This window comes from Carcharodon carcharias, chromosome 21 (genome assembly GCF_017639515.1).
Source record: "Carcharodon carcharias isolate sCarCar2 chromosome 21, sCarCar2.pri, whole genome shotgun sequence".
Lineage (NCBI taxonomy): Eukaryota > Metazoa > Chordata > Chondrichthyes > Lamniformes > Lamnidae > Carcharodon > Carcharodon carcharias.
In genome coordinates, this window is record NC_054487.1 from 86,110,967 (window position 1) to 86,128,514 (window position 17,548).

The following is a 17,548-nucleotide window of genomic DNA, read 5'->3' on the forward strand; positions in this document are numbered from 1 at the left end:
TTAAGGCAGGGGTAGATTGATCCTTGCTAAGCAAAGGGGCCAATGGTAATCAGGGGTATGCAAGAATGTGGGGTTGAGGTTACTATCAGAACAGCCATGATCTTATTGAATGACAGAGCAGGCTCGAAGGGCTGAGTGGCCTACTCCTGCTCCTAATTCGCATGAGGTAACAGGTGGAACATGTTAAAGGATTTAGGCGTTGGAACTGAAAAATGCAAGGCTATTCTGCCTACTGCAACTCCTGGCACATAAGTTCATCTCTGGCCACAGTTTATACCCTGCACAATTTACATGGATAATAAAGCTCAGGCTTGACATATTGAGAAACAGCACATGCCAAGATTATTGCTTTATTTTCAGTGTACAAATAAATACTGAATTATTAATGAAGGAACAATTCTGGAGGTTACAGACCTGAGCAATAATAATAATAAGAATTTTAGTTAACTACTTAACTCAAACTGAAGTGATATGACTGGATAAAACTGAAGAGAAATCTAGTTTACCTGCAGGGATTTCCAAATTTCTCAACTCCTTCCTGTGAATCACAGAACTGCCTGGTTAATATCCAGAGTGGGTTTGAAAGGGCACCCTGTTCACATACACAGGGCCAACTTATGCTGGAAAACTTAACCGATCTTCCAACTTTCCATGCATCACACTTCGTTTTATAAGGTTATTAAGAGCTCATGAAAACCAGTGCAACTAGCTACTTTTGAGTCAATTAGTGCACAGCATTCAAAGGGAGGAAGAATATAAAAATGATGCAGGGAAATGGCATTAGAGAGCTGCCGTGGGCCAAATGGTCTCCTGAAAGAAAGAAAAAGAACTTGCATTTATATAGCACTTTTCATGACCTCAGGGCATCCCAAAGAACTTTACAGTCAATGAAGTGCTTTTAAAGTGTAGTCACGGCTGCAGTGTAGATAATGTGTACTCTTACTGTTATGAAGGAACTGAATCATTCATCATGCACACACATTTGCGCAAGCCATCTGCTTACAAAAAAATGTTGCTATATTACTTAAGTGAGCCAGCTGGCTTGCTAAAATCATGTGGTATTAATGTCCATGTGACAGTCAGATACAAGAACCACAGCAACAAAACTCTAGCGATATGTCAGCTCCTGGGCTGGCTTGGGATCCAGCCTCTCTACTCCAGGTTAGTGCCCTCATTCTCTCCAGTCTCATTTTCTACCCGTCAGGTGACACCATTACATTGAACAAACATCCAACCTATACTTTATTCAGTGAATGATGTGACTGAACACTGGTAATTGCATAATAAAGATGTCTTGTCTGTTACGGGAGGCTGTAAACTATGTAAGCCCTTCATTGACATGTAAAGTGCTTGGGGTCATGCAAGGTGCTATATAAATGCATGCTCTTTCTTTTTCTTATTAATACATTTCATGAGAAACTTAGCTGAATTAGAGATGTAAAGGGAAAACCTATAGGTTCCACATTGCTAGCGATGAGCTATGTTTGAATAGAGTGGGAGTTGGAGATAGGATTACCAACATGTTGTACTGATTATCTGACCCACACTCCCTTCCAGTCCAGCTTTCTGCTCTTGTGGTCACGATTGGTGGAGTGCCACCACAGACAAGAGGGTATAATTACAATGCGACAAGTTTATGTTACAATCCCCATTATTAGTGCTGAGGAGAGAGTGTAAATCTTTAAGGTGAGGACTGAATTATTTTCTGACCTTGCCCCACCCTTTCAGCTGAAGACCAACTTGACCTTGACTCCGTGTGTGCAATGACTAAAGCGATTGACTAGTGTTGTTTGCAATGTTCACAGGTTAGGCAAACAAAGATTCCCCAGGAAAATCTAAAGTTCAGGATAGTTTAACTTGGATGCACAAAAAAAACCCAAGATTTGAAAATGTAACTGTTCAACAATTAAGGGTTTAACAATAACAGGACCATAAATATGAAAGGATTCCTTTGAAGCAATAGTGAGTTATGAATTCATATTAAAATTAGCTCAAATTTGGTGAAGGTTACACACTCTTCAGCACAGTTCCTGCAGCAGGAATGTTAATCAATGTTGTTCAGAATCAGACCTTGCATCAGCTTTAAGGAATGGCACTAACTCAGAACACTTTGAAAGAATGGAATGCTGCAGCAGCTCAAACGGAATAGCCTCATGGGACCGATACAGAAAGTTAAGCATCTGACGCACCCTGTCAAATTCAAACTCACCATTCGAAAATGATGATGATGGCCGGGTGGGGTGGTGGGGGGGGGGGGAGAGAGAATGTGGGGGTACGGGCTGAGAGGCAGCGTGGTGAAAAACAATTCTCATCTAACACCAGCTAGTCAGGTATCAAGCTCCCGGTACCAGCTGAGTAGTTAAAATGAAGCAGCGTAAGGGGGAAAAGAAGCACCTGTCTCAGTGAGTCACCCAAATGACAGGTTAACAAAATATTATAGACAATCATGCAGCTTCTTCATATCTGCACAAGTCCACACTTCACAGTTCAGGCTTTAGGCATCAGATGAGGGCTTTTGTGTCTGGACAGAATAGAATATGAACAAAATCATTTTGTGTTGAGGACAGAATGTAAATCCTTAAGATGGGGACTGAATTATTTTTCATTATTTTTCCAAGATCAAGCTGAACAAATTATGCACAATGTCTGGGAAAATAAATCTTATGGCATTATCAGCCCTCCCCCAACCGCTTTTAGTGCCTAGACAACAGTACTGATTTGCTCACTAAAATCTTTAACTTTACAGCTTAAATATGGTAGAAAGGAGATTATAATTTTTTGTACAAATAAAAGTGCAGCTCTGCATTCGAACAGTCGCAAAACTTAGATTTAAGCTATGGATGGACTCGTGCCAGAGATGTAGTTATAGTCTTGCACACCAAGTGTATTCACACACAGTGATGGAGGCGGCACACACTAATGCAATCCTTTTCCACGCCCCATCCATCAAAAAAATATGCACCCCGGCACAAGTATCAGTGCTCCGTATTCTCCAGTTTTCGAACTGAAATGTCTGAAGTCTGTTTTCAATCACTGAATGAAGACTCGCTGCCAGAGCTGTCTCCCTCATCCTCTTTAACCCCATCGGGAACAGGGGCATCTGGAGTCCTGCACAGGAAAGAAAAATATGCGGGATAGTCAAAGAATATAACACTAAAGGAATCAGCACATTGAAGTTACAGCTGTAGTTAGTGATGCATATACAATCTATTACAAATAAAGAACAGAAAAATTTCTAGACTGTAATTTAACTTGCACAAATGTTCTCGTTAAACAGTGATGCACTACCACTGGGATACTGAGGCAGTCAAGGAAGCCTGGAAACTAAAAACAGGAGATGTTTTGTTGATATAGTCTAGGATTTACCTAGGCAGCTGGAGTGGCAAAGCAGGTAGCTTTTCTGCCTCTGAGCCAGAAGGCCCAGGGTTCAAGTCCCAGTCCAGGACTTGTTGTCTATGTAAGAATCCAGCCACTGCTGCAGGCAAGCCACTATGTATCCCAGCCCGGTCCACAGGGAAAGAAACAAAAACAAAAATACCTGGAAAAACTCAGCAGGTCCGACAGCATCTGCGGAGAGGAACACAGTTAACGTTTCGAGTTCGTATCATTCTTCATCAGAACTAAGGAAATGGAGAAATGAGGTGAAATATAAGCTGGTAGAGGGGGGTGGGATAGGTAGAGCTGGATAGAGGGCCAGTGATAGGTGGAGGCAAAGAGATGTCACAGACAAAAGGACAAAGGGGTGTTGACGGTGATGATATTATCTAAGGAATGTGATAATGGTATTATTATTATATTTCAGCTCATTTCTCCATTTCCTTAGTTCTGATGAAGAGTGATAAGGACTCAAAACGTCAACTGTATTCCTCCAACTGTGTTCCTCTCTGCAGATGCTGTCAGACCTGCTGAGTTTTTCCAGGTATTTTTGTTTTTGTTTCAGATTTCCAGCATCCGCAGTGTTTTGCTTTTATCCCACAGAAAGAAAGACTGTCTCCATAGACAGACAAAACTGCTTCACCCAGCCAAACAGGCTTATAAAATGAAAAGAAAGACTTGCATTTATGTAGCGCCTTTCATGACCTTGGCATGTCCGAAAGCACTTTACAGCCAACGAAGTCGTTTTTGAAATGTAATCCCTATTGTAATGTAGGAGACACACACACATCCCACAAACGGCAACATGATAATGACCAGATAATCTATTTTTGTGATGTTGATTGAGGGATAAACATTGGGCAGGGCACTGGGGATATTTTCCCCCTGTTCTCTGCCAAAACAGTGGTATGGGACCTTTTACATGCATCTGATCTGTCTCATCCAAAAGATTTGAAAGTACAGCACTCGCTCAGTAAGCTGATGACTCATTTAGGACTGCGATGAGGAGAAACTTTTTGTCTCAGAGTTGTGAATCTTTGGACCTCTCTTCCTTAAAAGGCAGTGGAGGCAGAGTCTTTGAATATTTTTAAGGCAGAAGTAGATAGATTCTTGATAAGCAAGGGGGTGAAAGGTTATCAGGGGTAGGCGGTAATGTGGAGTTGAGGTTCCAACCAGATCAGCCATGATTTCATTAAATGGCAGAGCAGGCTCGAGGGGCCGAGTAGCCTACTCCTGCTCCTAATTCATATGTTTGTATGTCTATGATTTAGTCGCAAAGCTCTTGGGCAAAATCTGCCCAAATATCCACTTTATGCTACCTTCAGGTGAGGCACCCCAGTGATAGGCCAGGCTTATAAAATTACCTCCCCACCTGTGCTCTGTCAGGTTTATTAACTTGAATTGTACCTTTTATGACAATAACTGGACAATTTGTTATTTGTCAAGCTTTGCAAACCTCCACACCACAAAATGCAAAAGCATCAAGTTAGACAGGAGCAAGTGCTCAAAGTCCAATCACAAAACAGTTCAAGCAAAGGTAGAATCCTTGACTTTTTGTGCCCTTGCTACAGTAGGGGATCCTGTGGGGGAAACAACGCTACACATCTCTTGGGAAAGGCTTCATTAACTCTACAAGTTGGATACCATATTCAACAAAACAGGGTTCCATTGAACTTGCACGTTTGGAGCAGTGGGTATTGCGCTCGAGGTTATTGCATCCAGCTGTAAAGCTTAGCTTCAGGCATGACAAAGATCGAGTATCATTGTAAGTGTATTAGAGTAACATGGAGCTGATCAGAAATCAATATAGATCCCAGCTTTCAGCTCAACTGACCCTTGTGCACCTCTTTTAGAGGGGGGAGGCAGAACAATTAGTGTTCCCACTTCCAACTTGTTAGAACTGTACGTACAGTGTACTGGGTAAGATTAAAGTCTGGCAACGAGGCCTCAGGACTGAGTATCCATTGATGCTCATTGCCCAGGCTGACATACAAGAACGATCACTTGAGCAAAGTGTTAGAAGATCAGCAATACAGTAATTCAGGGAGAGGGCAGACAGTGAAGAGAAAGATGCAGGGAGAAAATTACAAAAATCCAAACAGACCCAAACAAGGGCCCAATTGGGGATCTCAATGATTACTACTTCTTTAGAAGATACCACTTAGCAAGATAGAATTATGCAATGATATAGTACAGGAGGTACCCATTCGGTCCATCGTCCTGTGCTGGCTCTTTGAAATGAGTTATCCAATTAGTCCTACAGCCTTTGCTCTTTCCTCCTAGCTCAATCATATTCCCCTTTTCAAGCATTTCTCCAATTCTCTTTGAAAGTTAGTACTGAATCTGCTTTCAGGCAGTGCATCTCAGATCACAACAGCTTATGTTTGTTTTTTTTTCTCATCTCCCTTCTCGTTCTTTTGCCAGTTACCCTGTGTCCCTCTAGTTACCAACACCACACGCCCCCTCAGTGTCCCTTCACTGGGGGCTCTATCAAGACACTTCATGATTTTGAATACCTCTGTCCAAATCTTCCCCTACCTTCTTTGCTCTAAGGAGAACTCAGCTTTTCTCATCTATCCATATCTTTCATTCCTGGTACCAATCCAGCAAATTACTTCATCCTCCAAGACTTTGTAGCTTCCTAAAGTGTGTGCCAGACCGGCCACAATGTTCCAACTGGGGCATAACCAGTGTTTTAAAAATATTTAGCATACTCTTCTAGCTTTTGTACTCTATGATTCTATTTATAAAGCCAAAGATCCCATGTGTTTCTAACAGACTTCCCACAACAACAAAGTATATTATATAGCACCTTCAATGTAATGAAACAACCCAATATGCTTCACAGGTGCACCATGAAACAAGGTGTGACCCTAAGCCACATAAGGAGATATTAGGTCAGATGACCAAAAGCTTGATCAAACAGGTAGGTTTTAAGGGGTGTCTTAAAGAAAGAAAGCGAAGTAGAGAGATGGAGGGGCTTCCAGAGGGTATCCCAGAACTCGTGGCCCAGGCACCTGAAGGCACAGCCAACAGAAGAACTATTAAAATCGGGAATGCACAAGAGACCAGAATTGGAGGAGCGCTGATATCTCAGAGGCTTGTGGAGCTTGAGGAAGTTACAGGGACAGGAGGGCAAGGCCATGGAAGGATGCAAATTTTAAAATCATGATGCTGCTTGACTGGGTCAGGTAGCACAGGGGTGATAGGGGAATGGAACTTAACATGGGCAGCAGAGTTTTGGACGATCTCAAGTCTACAGAAGTGTTTTCCTAACACATTCAAAGATTTACACACATATACTCTATGTCTCTGTTCCTGCACCTGGTTTAATATCGCATCATTTAGTTTATATTGCATTTCATCACTCTTCCTACCCAAATAAATCATTTCACATTACTCTGTACTGAATTTCATCTGCCATGTGTCTAGCCAATTTCACCTCTGTCTTCATCCTCCTGAAGTCTATTATGATCTGCTTTGCTATCCACAGTATGATGCAATGCCATTAAGATTTTAAAAAAATCACGTTTGCAGAAGTTGGTGAAGAAAGGTAACAGGGAAGAGTCAAGCATCAGAGGAAATGATGGACTGAAGATGGCAATAATAGTTTTCAAGAAGAAAAAGGTGACCGAGGGCACCTGGGTCCAAACTCATGATTCTGACTTTTGGAAATCCAACCCTCAGTATCCAGGCAACTCAGTTCTATTGCAAGGAACATAGGACAGGAGGAGGCCATGACCGGTACTGTAGCATAATGGTTATGTTACTGAACTAGTAATCCCGGGGCCTAGTTTAAATGATCCAGAGACACAAGTTCAAGCCCATATGGGCTGGGGAACTTAAATTCAATTAATTAATTAAACCCAACTGGTTCACTAAGATCCTTTAGGGAAGGAATTTGCAATCCTTACCCAGTCTGGCCTACATGTGGCTCCAGACCCACACCAATGAGGTTGACTCTCAACTGCCCTCTGAAATGGCCTAGTGAGCTAATTAACTATTTTTAAGAAGGTGGCTGAGCACCACCTTCTCATGAAGAATTAGAGATGGTCAATAAATAATAGCGCTGCCAACAATACACATCCTGTGAATGAATAAAAAAGTTAACCCCCTTAGCCTGCTCTGCCATTCAATTAGATCATGGCTGGTCTGTGACCTCAATTTACCATATCACTTAATATTATTACCCAACAAAATGCCAACTGATCTCAGTCTTGAAAGCTCCAATCGTTCCTTAGCGTCCACAGCCTTCTGAAGGACAGAACTCCAGATTTCTAACACCCTTTGAGTTTCTATCTTTTGCTCCCTGTTTTGTTTGAATTTCGTGGACCTGGTAGATTGGATAGGGCTATCTGTGGCACTAATGTCTCAATAGGGGATAAATCCTAAACCAACGCATAAAAACTCATCAGTATGAAATATATATAACTATCTATAAACATCCGTTTAAACTTTGTACGTGACATGCAAAACTCAGCTTAGGCCCCTGGTTGAATGGAACCCATTTCTCTGGTGCAATTGAATTAGCTGTGTATTAGCCAGAGACAAAAGAACATTTAAACACAAGAAGAAACATTTCAGCAGAGATTGGTGGAAACTCACTCCAACAGGTCTGGGTCGAGCCCATCAGAAATCATTTTGTTCCTTATGGCCATAACAGGAACACCCTGTAATACAGAATGAGGATTTAGAACATTCTTCTGCGTTGCAAGGTGGACAGTTCACAAAGAGCAAGCTGAAGTGGATCAGATGGCAATGTTGCAGTTTTGCAGTTAGGGGATCAGCGTCTTGGTCACACTTTCCATCCGATGTTAACATGCTTCCTGGGTAACAATATTTGTCTAGCTGTGTGACTCCTTCATTATTCTCCGTGACCTTACATTCTGGTGTGGTTTTCTTTTTGGACACTACTAGACATTTTGTTTTCTTACAATTTACGCTCAGCCCTTTCTTCTCACTTTCATTCACTAGTCTATCCAAACCTTTTGAAGTTTCTCTTCAGAGTCGGCGATAAGAATAAAATCATCAGCGCATCTTATATTATTAAAGCTGTATCCTCCAACTAATAACCCAGGAAGGTCTTCAATCTCTCTAAGAATATTTTCACTATACAAACTGAATAAATCTGGGGAGGAAACACACCCCTATCTCACCCCTCTTTTAATCTCCACAAAATTGCTTAGGTTCTCAGCTTTAACAGCTACAGTTTGTTCCCAATAAAGTTTTATCACTCTAAGATCTTTGCCATCAAGGTCAAGGGACTCTAAAATGCTCATCAATTCTTCATGTTTCACCTTATCAAATGCATGACTATAATCAATAAAACACATGAATGCATCTTTTTTCATCTCAGTGGCTCTTGAAAAATGTAAAGATTACGATCAACCCAAAATTAGTCACGAAAACAAAGCTAAGAATCCTGGAATGCTACATCACACCAATTTTGACATACAAAAGAGTTGTTGGATGATCAGTGAAGCAATGCAGAGAAGAACTGAGGCTGCAGAGTTGTGGTTTTTTTTAACCAAATAATGAAGATATCTTAGATCAGTTATACTACCAATGAAGAGATGCTAGTAAAATCTGAGGCCAAAAGAACTCTGCTGACCAAGGTCAGGAAGAGACAGTGGAATTTCTTGGGCGTGCAATAATAAATCATGATTTAGAAAGCCTGATGGTGATGGGAAAGATGGAGGTAGACAATGAACCACCTTTTAAAAAAGCCTTGAAAACTGGATGAACGCACCATCAACGAAGATGATCCATGCCTCTATAACAAGATTAACATGGAGGTTCATGGTTGACAATGACCTCTTAAGACATAGATACCTGAAGAGACAGAAGTTCTCACAAACAGCAATGTGATAACGACCAGATCATTTGTTTTAGTGATGCTGATTGAGGGAAAAATATTGGCCTGGAAACCTAGCAGAACTCCCCTGTTCTTGTCTGAAACAGTGACACGGGATCTTTTACATTCACTCGATTTAATGTCTTATCCGAATGAACAGTGCCTCCAATAGAGCAGCACTCCCTCACAACTGCACCAGAAGTGCCAGTCTGGGCTGTGAGCTCAAGTCTCTTGGGTGGGACTTGAATCTAAGACCTTCTGAATCAGAGGGGAGAGTGCTGCCCACTGAGGCATAGCTGATATTAAAGGCAAGACTTCTACCACCAGGAAAAAGAAAATTAACACACCACTTGCACCATCTTCAGGTATCTTGCATATCGAGGGTCTTTGGCTACAGTAACAGCATTTTCTGTCAGCGAATCTGCTTTGCTTTGGGTTGTAGATTCAATGTTTTGTTGGACCTGAAAAATAAAAACAACTGCAATTAGAGACAAAATCTTATTTGAAAATCTTAATGAAAGGAAACAAATTTAATTAAATTTGAACAAACAGTAGCTTCTCAGGTCAAAATCCATTTAACAAATTTCCTCGTACAGAAAGTACAAAACAGAGACAGATGGAGTCAAAATATCCCATGAAGTGCACCCATGTATTCAACAATAACTGGGGAAAGGAGGAAATGACAGATCCTCTTTCAGGACATCACAGAAGAATGTCATATATAGCCAGTTACTCTGAAGTGCAGTGACATAGGCAAGTGCAGCAACTGCACTTTGCATCTGACAATGCAGCCCTCCCAGATATAGTCCCCACCGCTTACAACAGCCATATCAGTATGAATGAGATTTGCCCGCCATAGGCAGCGGCAGACTGTAAAACCAGTATAGTAACAATAAAAACTTACATTTATATGGTGCCCTTAACATATCAAAATGCCCCAAGGCACTTCGTAAGAGCAATCATCAAACAAAATCTGACACTGAGCCACAAGGAGATATTAGGACCCAAAAGCTGGGTCAATGACAGGTTTAAGGAGCATCTTAAAAGGAGAGAATCAGAGGGGAGGAGAGTTTAGGGAAGTTCAGAATTTAGGGTCAAGGTAGCTGAAGGCATGGCAACCAATGGCAGAGTGATTAAAATTGGGGATGGGCTAAAGGCCCGATTGGAGGGTCACAGAGAGGGGGATGGGTAAGGCCATGGGAGGGATTTGCAAACAAGGATGGATGAGAATTTTAAAAATCAAGGTATTGCTTAACCAGGAGCTAAGTTAAGATTCAGGCAGCAGAATTTTAAATGAGCTCATGTTTATGAAGGGTGATCGGTAGGAGGCCACCAGGAGAGCTTTGAAGTAGTTAAGTCTAGAGGTAACAAAGGGATGGATGAAGGTTTCACCAGACGATGAAGCAAGATTGGAATAAAAACAAAATGCTGGAGATCCAAAATAAAATCAGAAAATGCTGGAAAAACTCAGCAGTTCTGGTAGCATCTGTGGCAAGAGTTATTGTTTTGAGTCCGTGTGACTCTTCTTCAGAAGTGAAGAGAAGTCGTCAGTTCCTAAGAAGAGTCATAATGGACTCGAAATGTTAGCTCGGTTTCTCTCTCCACAAATGCTGCCAGACCTGCTGAGTTTTTCCAGCATTTTCTGTTTTTTGTTTGAGGCAAGATATGAGATGGACAATGTTTCAGAGGCAGAAGTAGGCAATCTTGATGGAGCATATATGGCATTGGACACTCATCTCACAGGTAAATAGGATGTCAAGGTTGCAAATTATTTGGTAGTGGAGTTTTGAATGTGCTCGGTGTTGAAGGGAAAGGATGGGAGGCTGGCTAAGAGAACAATGGAATAGGCTAGAGGTAATAAAGACTTGGATGAAGGGTTCAGCAACAGATGAATTGAGGCAAAGTTGGAGACAGGCAATGCTCTGGAGCTGGAAGTAGGCGATCTTGAAGATGGAGAGGATGTGAGATCAAAAGTTTATCCAGGGTCAAATAGGATGACAAGGTTGTGAATAGACTGGTTCAGCCTCAGAAAGCAAGTTGCCAGGGAGAGGGATGGAATCGGTTTCTAGGAAACCGAAGACAATGACTTTGGTGTTCCCAATATTTAGCAGCAGGAAGGCAAGAGGGAGATCCAACATGCACATTAAAAAAAATCCAATGCATTTTTTGCCACTCTTTTTTTGCTCTTTGAACATACAGGGGCCAAAGCTGATTAAAAACGACCCTGTCAATCCGTGCAACATTGTGGGACCGTAGCACTGACCTTTGATCCAACCGATTAGGAGAGCACAGCAAGAAAGGAAAGCAGAAGAACAAACTCTCTAGCAGCTGGTCGGAAGACGAGAAATGGGTGAGGGACGGAACCCTGCGGTTATTGAAGCAGGGTCATCTGTTAAAAGAAGGATTCCATGATAAAGCACACCCGAAATAGCCGGCCCACTTCATATGCTAAAAGTGGAGCCTTTGTAATCGACTAGAGTGGTAATGGCGAATGGTTAGAACGATTTGCATGAGTCAGGAAGTGCCGGTGATATGGGTAGATGGTATAAGTGGTGGGGAGTGTACTACACTGAAATGGAAGCTTAGATTGTCTAGCGTGTAGAAAAGATCAAAAGGCTCATGTCGTGTTAGTATAAGCAGCTTTAATGCAATACCATATTCAATCATGTTGAAAGATAATGTAGAGGTAGGATATAATTTTTAATCCAGCCTTTTCCTCGCAATTGACCGACTGAATCTAATAGAAGGAACCCTGGCACAATAGAAGCTGTCATAAGGCTCCTGCTTTGAGAACCCTAAGCAGCCAAGATTCTGCACTTCTTTGCTCACTGCAAGCTATCTGGATCATGACAACATGGAATATTTACACAAAAGAAACATTAAACATGAAACTCTCCTGCTCTTTATTCAACTCCAAGTTAAACTTTAGATTCTAAGGGGCTTCACAGGAGAAAACCTGTTAGCAAACACTGAGGCGCGTAAGGGGATATTAAGAAAGGTAGCTTAAAGCTTGGGTTAAAGAGAAAGTGCATTAAGGAGCATCTTAGAGATGGATAGAGAGGGAAGTAGAGAGGCATTGGAGGTTTAGGGAGCTAAGGGCCTAGGCAGCTGAAGGCACGGCCGCCAAAGGTGGAGTGATAGAAACTAGGGATGTATAAGGTGCCGGAATTGGAAGAGAACAGAGATCTTTCAGGGTTGTGGGACTGGAGGGGGTTACAGAGGTAGGGAGGGGCGTGGCTACAGAGGGATTTTGAAGCTAAGACTTTGCTGGACATGGAGCCAACATAGGTAAGCAAGCACAGGGGACCATCCCTCTTCCTCTTCAAATTAAAATAGGAAGCAAAATGCACAAACCTAATAAAGAATGGTGGGGCAAAAAAATCAGGCCCATCACTGACCTAGTCTGTTAAATAACGCAATCATGAGCCCTACCAAACATTTTCATATTGTGCGCCAGTAAAATACCCTAAATTGCAAAGTCAATACTCCTGAGTACATCAGAGGGATTTGTTTCACTCATACTCGACAGTCCTTATGGGCACTCTGCAGGCGATTACCAACTTAGACTCAGAACTAGCATCTTCTGCAATACTTAAGTTGGATGAGCTACTTTGAATCCTGCTTTAAAGGAGAGAGGAGTCACCTTTGAGGTGAAGGCAGCTAATTTCCATAAAGTAATCCAAAAAATCTGGTGCACCCATGACTCCCTTCCAACACTCACCCCAGAACTACCTCTCCCAAAATGTTGCATATATAGCGCTTGTCCAAGTATGGTGCAAGAACACCCTGCATCCCACTCCACTCCTCCCCAAAAATGCCACGACCGCTCTTCTGGCCACAGAATTGCCTAAACATCCCTTTTAATTGTAGAGTCAACAACCATTCAGTAATGAAAGACCAGCACGTCATACATGATAAACAAAGGGTAACTGAACTACGTGAGTTATCACATGAATGGCAATCAGCAATGCATGACATTTCTGAAGTGATGTTTAAGGTTCTGCCATGAGCTGTGTGTCTATCAAACAAAAATAGCCCCCTGGCAATGGGGAATTCCAGAGATTCCTGTCATAATCCACCATTCCCAGTGAGACATCCTCTAGTTCAGAACTCCTATTACAGCAGATTTTCCACATGAAGTCATCCTTTGACTTGCTTCATTTTTAATCTGAATGTCAAATGCAATTCCTAATTTTATTTATATTTATTCATATGAAGTCATCTTTTGGAAAAGCGTTCCTGCTCTAATTGTGCAACATAACCAGAACTTAATTATACTGCAATGGGTCAATAATTGCATAATATATCATTTAAAACAAATAAGCTAGGGTTTAAATTACTTCACCAATGCCCTTCAAATAAGGACTTTTTTAAAACAGTATTACAGTACAGAGATATACATTTCTGCAGTGCTGATAACACACAGGCTGGGACTGTACTGCTCTTTAAGTTAGATTCTAAGAGCTGACTCCTAGCGTTTTACTCTAGGTTTTTCTCACCTGGGTATCCAAGCAGGCTGCTGACATACAAGAGGCTGGGTTCAACTGTTTTGTTCTTGGGATTGGACCTTAAAAGCACATTTACACTGCTGCTTCAGCATTGGTTCTGGGAGTCTGAGCTGGTCCCCAGGATTTACATGGGTTAAATCAGCCTGTTGTGGCTTAGAGGCAGGCTTTTATACTCAGTTTTACATGTTGGGAATGGGAGTTAACAGCAAGGCCATTGCACTTCCAGAGTTGGAATTAAAAGATTAATATGAAATAGACCACAGTGACAAATTGTTCTACTTTCATACAATAGGAGAGAGGAAGGCAAATGTAAAACACTAATGTTGAAAGAAGGACAGAAGTAATTTGCTTGTTAGAAATACATTCATACAATTTGGAAACATTTGTTGTGGAGCCTCACAGTTCACACGCTATAGTTCAAATCCATGTTCCCATTAATTTGCACATGTGGCAAGTGGCTGATACCGACAGATCTCAATATCCCCATTTAGGATTTAGCCACCAATGAGGCAGAAGAGCAGCCCTGTTCAAACCTCCATGTGATTCAAATGAGACAAGCCAGAAAATAGTGGAGCCGTAACTGACATAAAGGAAAGTGTCATGGTTGCTGTGACACAATTATGATTGTTGGAGGCCAATTATCAAAGCACTGGGACATTGCAGGAAGAGTTCCTCTGGGAAACATCTTCGGCTGCTTCATCTGTGCCCTTCTCTCATTCAGTCATGAGTCTGCTCACCGACGATGGCACAGATTCAAAATAATTGGCAAAAGGGGTAAATGTGATGTGGGGAAAAAAATTTTCACCCAGAGGGCGGCTGGAATCTGGAATAAATTTCCTAAAAGGGTGATGGTGGCAGGTTTGAGCGAGGTATTCAAAAGGGAATTGGATTACTACCTGAAGAGAGAGAATGTGCAAGGTTACAGGGATAAGGCAAGGAAGTGTGACTAGGTGGAATGCTCTTTCAGAGAGCCAGTGCAGACTCAATGGGCTGAATGGACTCCTTCTGCATCGTAAAGGTACTGTGATTACAGCTCCATTTGCAAATCTTCCGGTAATGAAGCAGTCAATGCCAGGACACAACTGGCCACGGACAATACCTAAGCTTCAGCTCACAATTTGGCAGATAATTTATAGGCCAAATAAGTTTTGGGTTAATGATCATCCCCAAAAAGAGAAAGTCAAGGCCATCTTCTCCAACCTTCAATGGCAGCGCTTTGGCCGATTTATCCATGATTAGCATCACTGCTGATCACAAGTTCTGGACAACACACATGAATTAGGAGGAGTAGGCTATTCAGCCCATCAAGCCTGCTCCCCCCTTCAATAAAAAAATGGTTAATCCGATTATGGCCTTAACTCCACGTTCTTTACCCCTGGTAACCTCTGACTCCCTTGTTAGTCAAGAAACTATTTACCTCTGCCTTAAAAATATTCAATGACCCTGCCTCCACCACTCTCTGGACCAACACAATGGCTACAAGGCAGATTAGAGGCTGGGTAACCTTAGAGAAATGGCTCGCCTGCAAGCCCCTGTAAAGCCGCTCCACCATCTGCAAGGCTCAGGTTGCTGGGTGAAAAGCTTGAAACTTCCTACCTTACACGATTGTGGGCGCACCTTCCCCACAGCCTTCAGCAATTCAAGAAGTTAGTCACCAAGTTCTCAAGGGCAATTAGGGATTGGCAATAAATGCCTGCCTTGCTAGCGATGCTCTTATCCTCAAGAATGAATTGTTAAACAGTCATGATGGAATACTCACCAATGGCCTGAATGGGTGCAGAATATCACAGTTCACATGACAGCAGTTTACTTGTTTAGTGCCTCTGCCACTGAACAAAATATTAATCCCCCTCACCAGCACACTACTGTACATACCATACCTATGTACAATTTACAAGATGCACCACAGCAACTCACCAAGTCCTGTGACCTCCACCACTGAGAAGGACAGCAGCAGCAATGTTGTGGTAATATCAGTTACATACAGTCCTGACTTGGACATGTAATTGGTTATTCCTTCACTATTAATGGACCAATGTCCTGGATTTCTTTTCCTAACACACACACAGGAGCAGCACTCATTACACAGACTGCAGCAGTTGAAGTAGAAGGCCCACCACTACCTTCTCAAACACAATTAGGGATGAGCAATAAATGCTGGCCTTGTTATCCTGTGAATAGAAAGGATTGATTGGGTTTTGGGAAGCTTATAACTAGGATTTACAGGCTGGAAACGATCCACAAGCCTGAATCCGGATGCCCGTGGCACAATGTAGAAGGCATCAGGCTTGTTTTTTTACTCAGCTTGAACTCTCCCAGTCCAGTGTAGAATAAGTGCACATTGTAGGCCAGCCCTTTTACAATGCAGCAAGTTGTGACATGGATGCTGCTAACATAGGAGTCTAACCATTAATTCCAACTGCATTACTCAATTACTTACTGGTATATTGTTTGAGACCTCTGCATTTTGGACACTTTCCTCTATAATACAATTGAGCTGTATTTTGAAAACTACCCATCATGTCTTCAACTGATCACAGCATGAACTTTACAATCCTTTGTGTCCATCAAATCATATCGCACAGATGACAACCATGTAGCCCATCATGCTTGTGCTGCTTCTTCGAAAGAGCTATTTAATCAGCCGCGCTCACCCACTCTTTTCCTCACAATCCAGCAATCTTTTCTTTTCAAATATTTATATAATTCCATTTTGAAGTTTACTACTGAATCTGCTTCCACCACTCTTTCAGGCAGTGCACTCCAGATCATCATAACTCACTGCATAAAAAAAACATTCTCCTCAGCTCCTCACTGGGCCTTCACTTCATCCAACAAATAATCAAATTTATACCTCAGGAGGGGATGGCTGATGCTGCTTTGTTGCTGTCACGGAGGTTGGGCCGTTTGCAAAACTCTGATCCTGGTTTGTCTTCTCTACTTTGACGTCTTCCAGACCAGGTATTGACGAAAGCTGCAAGTCACAAAATAACAGGTTAAAACTTCCAAAATGTGCAATCCACCAGCTTAATAAAGCTGCAAGTCACGAAGCATTTTCCATCTTTTGCTCCCACCTAAGGGAGCAGAAGGTTTTAACATCTTATTCTAAGACTGGCACTGGGTATGACAGCTTAGATTCGTTGCTTAGGTCTCTGGTGGAGGATTTGAGCTCATGACTGTCTTACTCGAATAATGCCAAAGTAAATTCCATTCTGAACTCAACAGCTTAACATCCAAAAGATCCTCAGGCCAGAAAACTGTAACTTGACAAACTGTCAATTAACTTCATAGCTGGCTTTATATGATCCACAAATCAGTCAATAAATGTGCTGTTACTTGCTGTTATTTCTCACCTTGGAGTTAGGCCACACAACTTTATGAGATTTACAGGCCCATCACTGGGAGAACCTACTGAGCCAGTCAAAATAGTTCTACAAAAGCCACTGTCCATGAACCAGAAAACAGATGTTCATCTATTTCACATTTATACAAAAACACTTAAAAACTTGCATGTATGTAGTGCCTTTCACTATCTCAGGATGCTCCACAAAGTGCTTCTCAGCCTACAGAACACTTTTGCAATGTATGTATTGTTGGAGTGTTGGAAACATGGCAGCCAATATGCGCACAGCAAGCTACCACAAACACCAATAAAATAAACCAACTATTTTTGATGCTGTTCATTGAGGAATAAATGTAACTCAGGTGGCTGGTGGAATTCCCCTGCCCCTTTAGAAATAGCTTCACAGGATCCTTTGCAGCCATTTGAGGATGGCACCTTCGACAGTGCAGTACCCCCTCAGTCCAACAC

At 42.0% G+C, this 17,548-nt stretch overlaps 1 protein-coding gene across 3 annotated transcripts in view; it reads right to left on the bottom strand.

Moving 5' to 3' along the window:
• Positions 1-337: 337 nt before the first annotated feature.
• washc3 (WASH complex subunit 3) overlaps positions 338-17,548 on the bottom strand; it is a 37,099-nt gene continuing 19,888 nt past the window's right edge. For 2 of the 3 annotated variants that reach the window (XM_041216337.1, XM_041216338.1), the window contains 4 exons: positions 16,592-16,711; positions 9,577-9,690; positions 7,981-8,045; positions 338-3,108 (listed from right to left, as the gene is read on the bottom strand). In XM_041216337.1, the coding sequence (XP_041072271.1) occupies positions 3,027-3,108; positions 7,981-8,045; positions 9,577-9,690; positions 16,592-16,711 (381 nt within the window). In that variant the 3' untranslated portion in view covers positions 338-3,026. The remainder of the gene's footprint in view (positions 3,109-7,980; positions 8,046-9,576; positions 9,691-16,591; positions 16,712-17,548) is intronic. The other variant, XM_041216339.1, reaches the window with a different exon arrangement.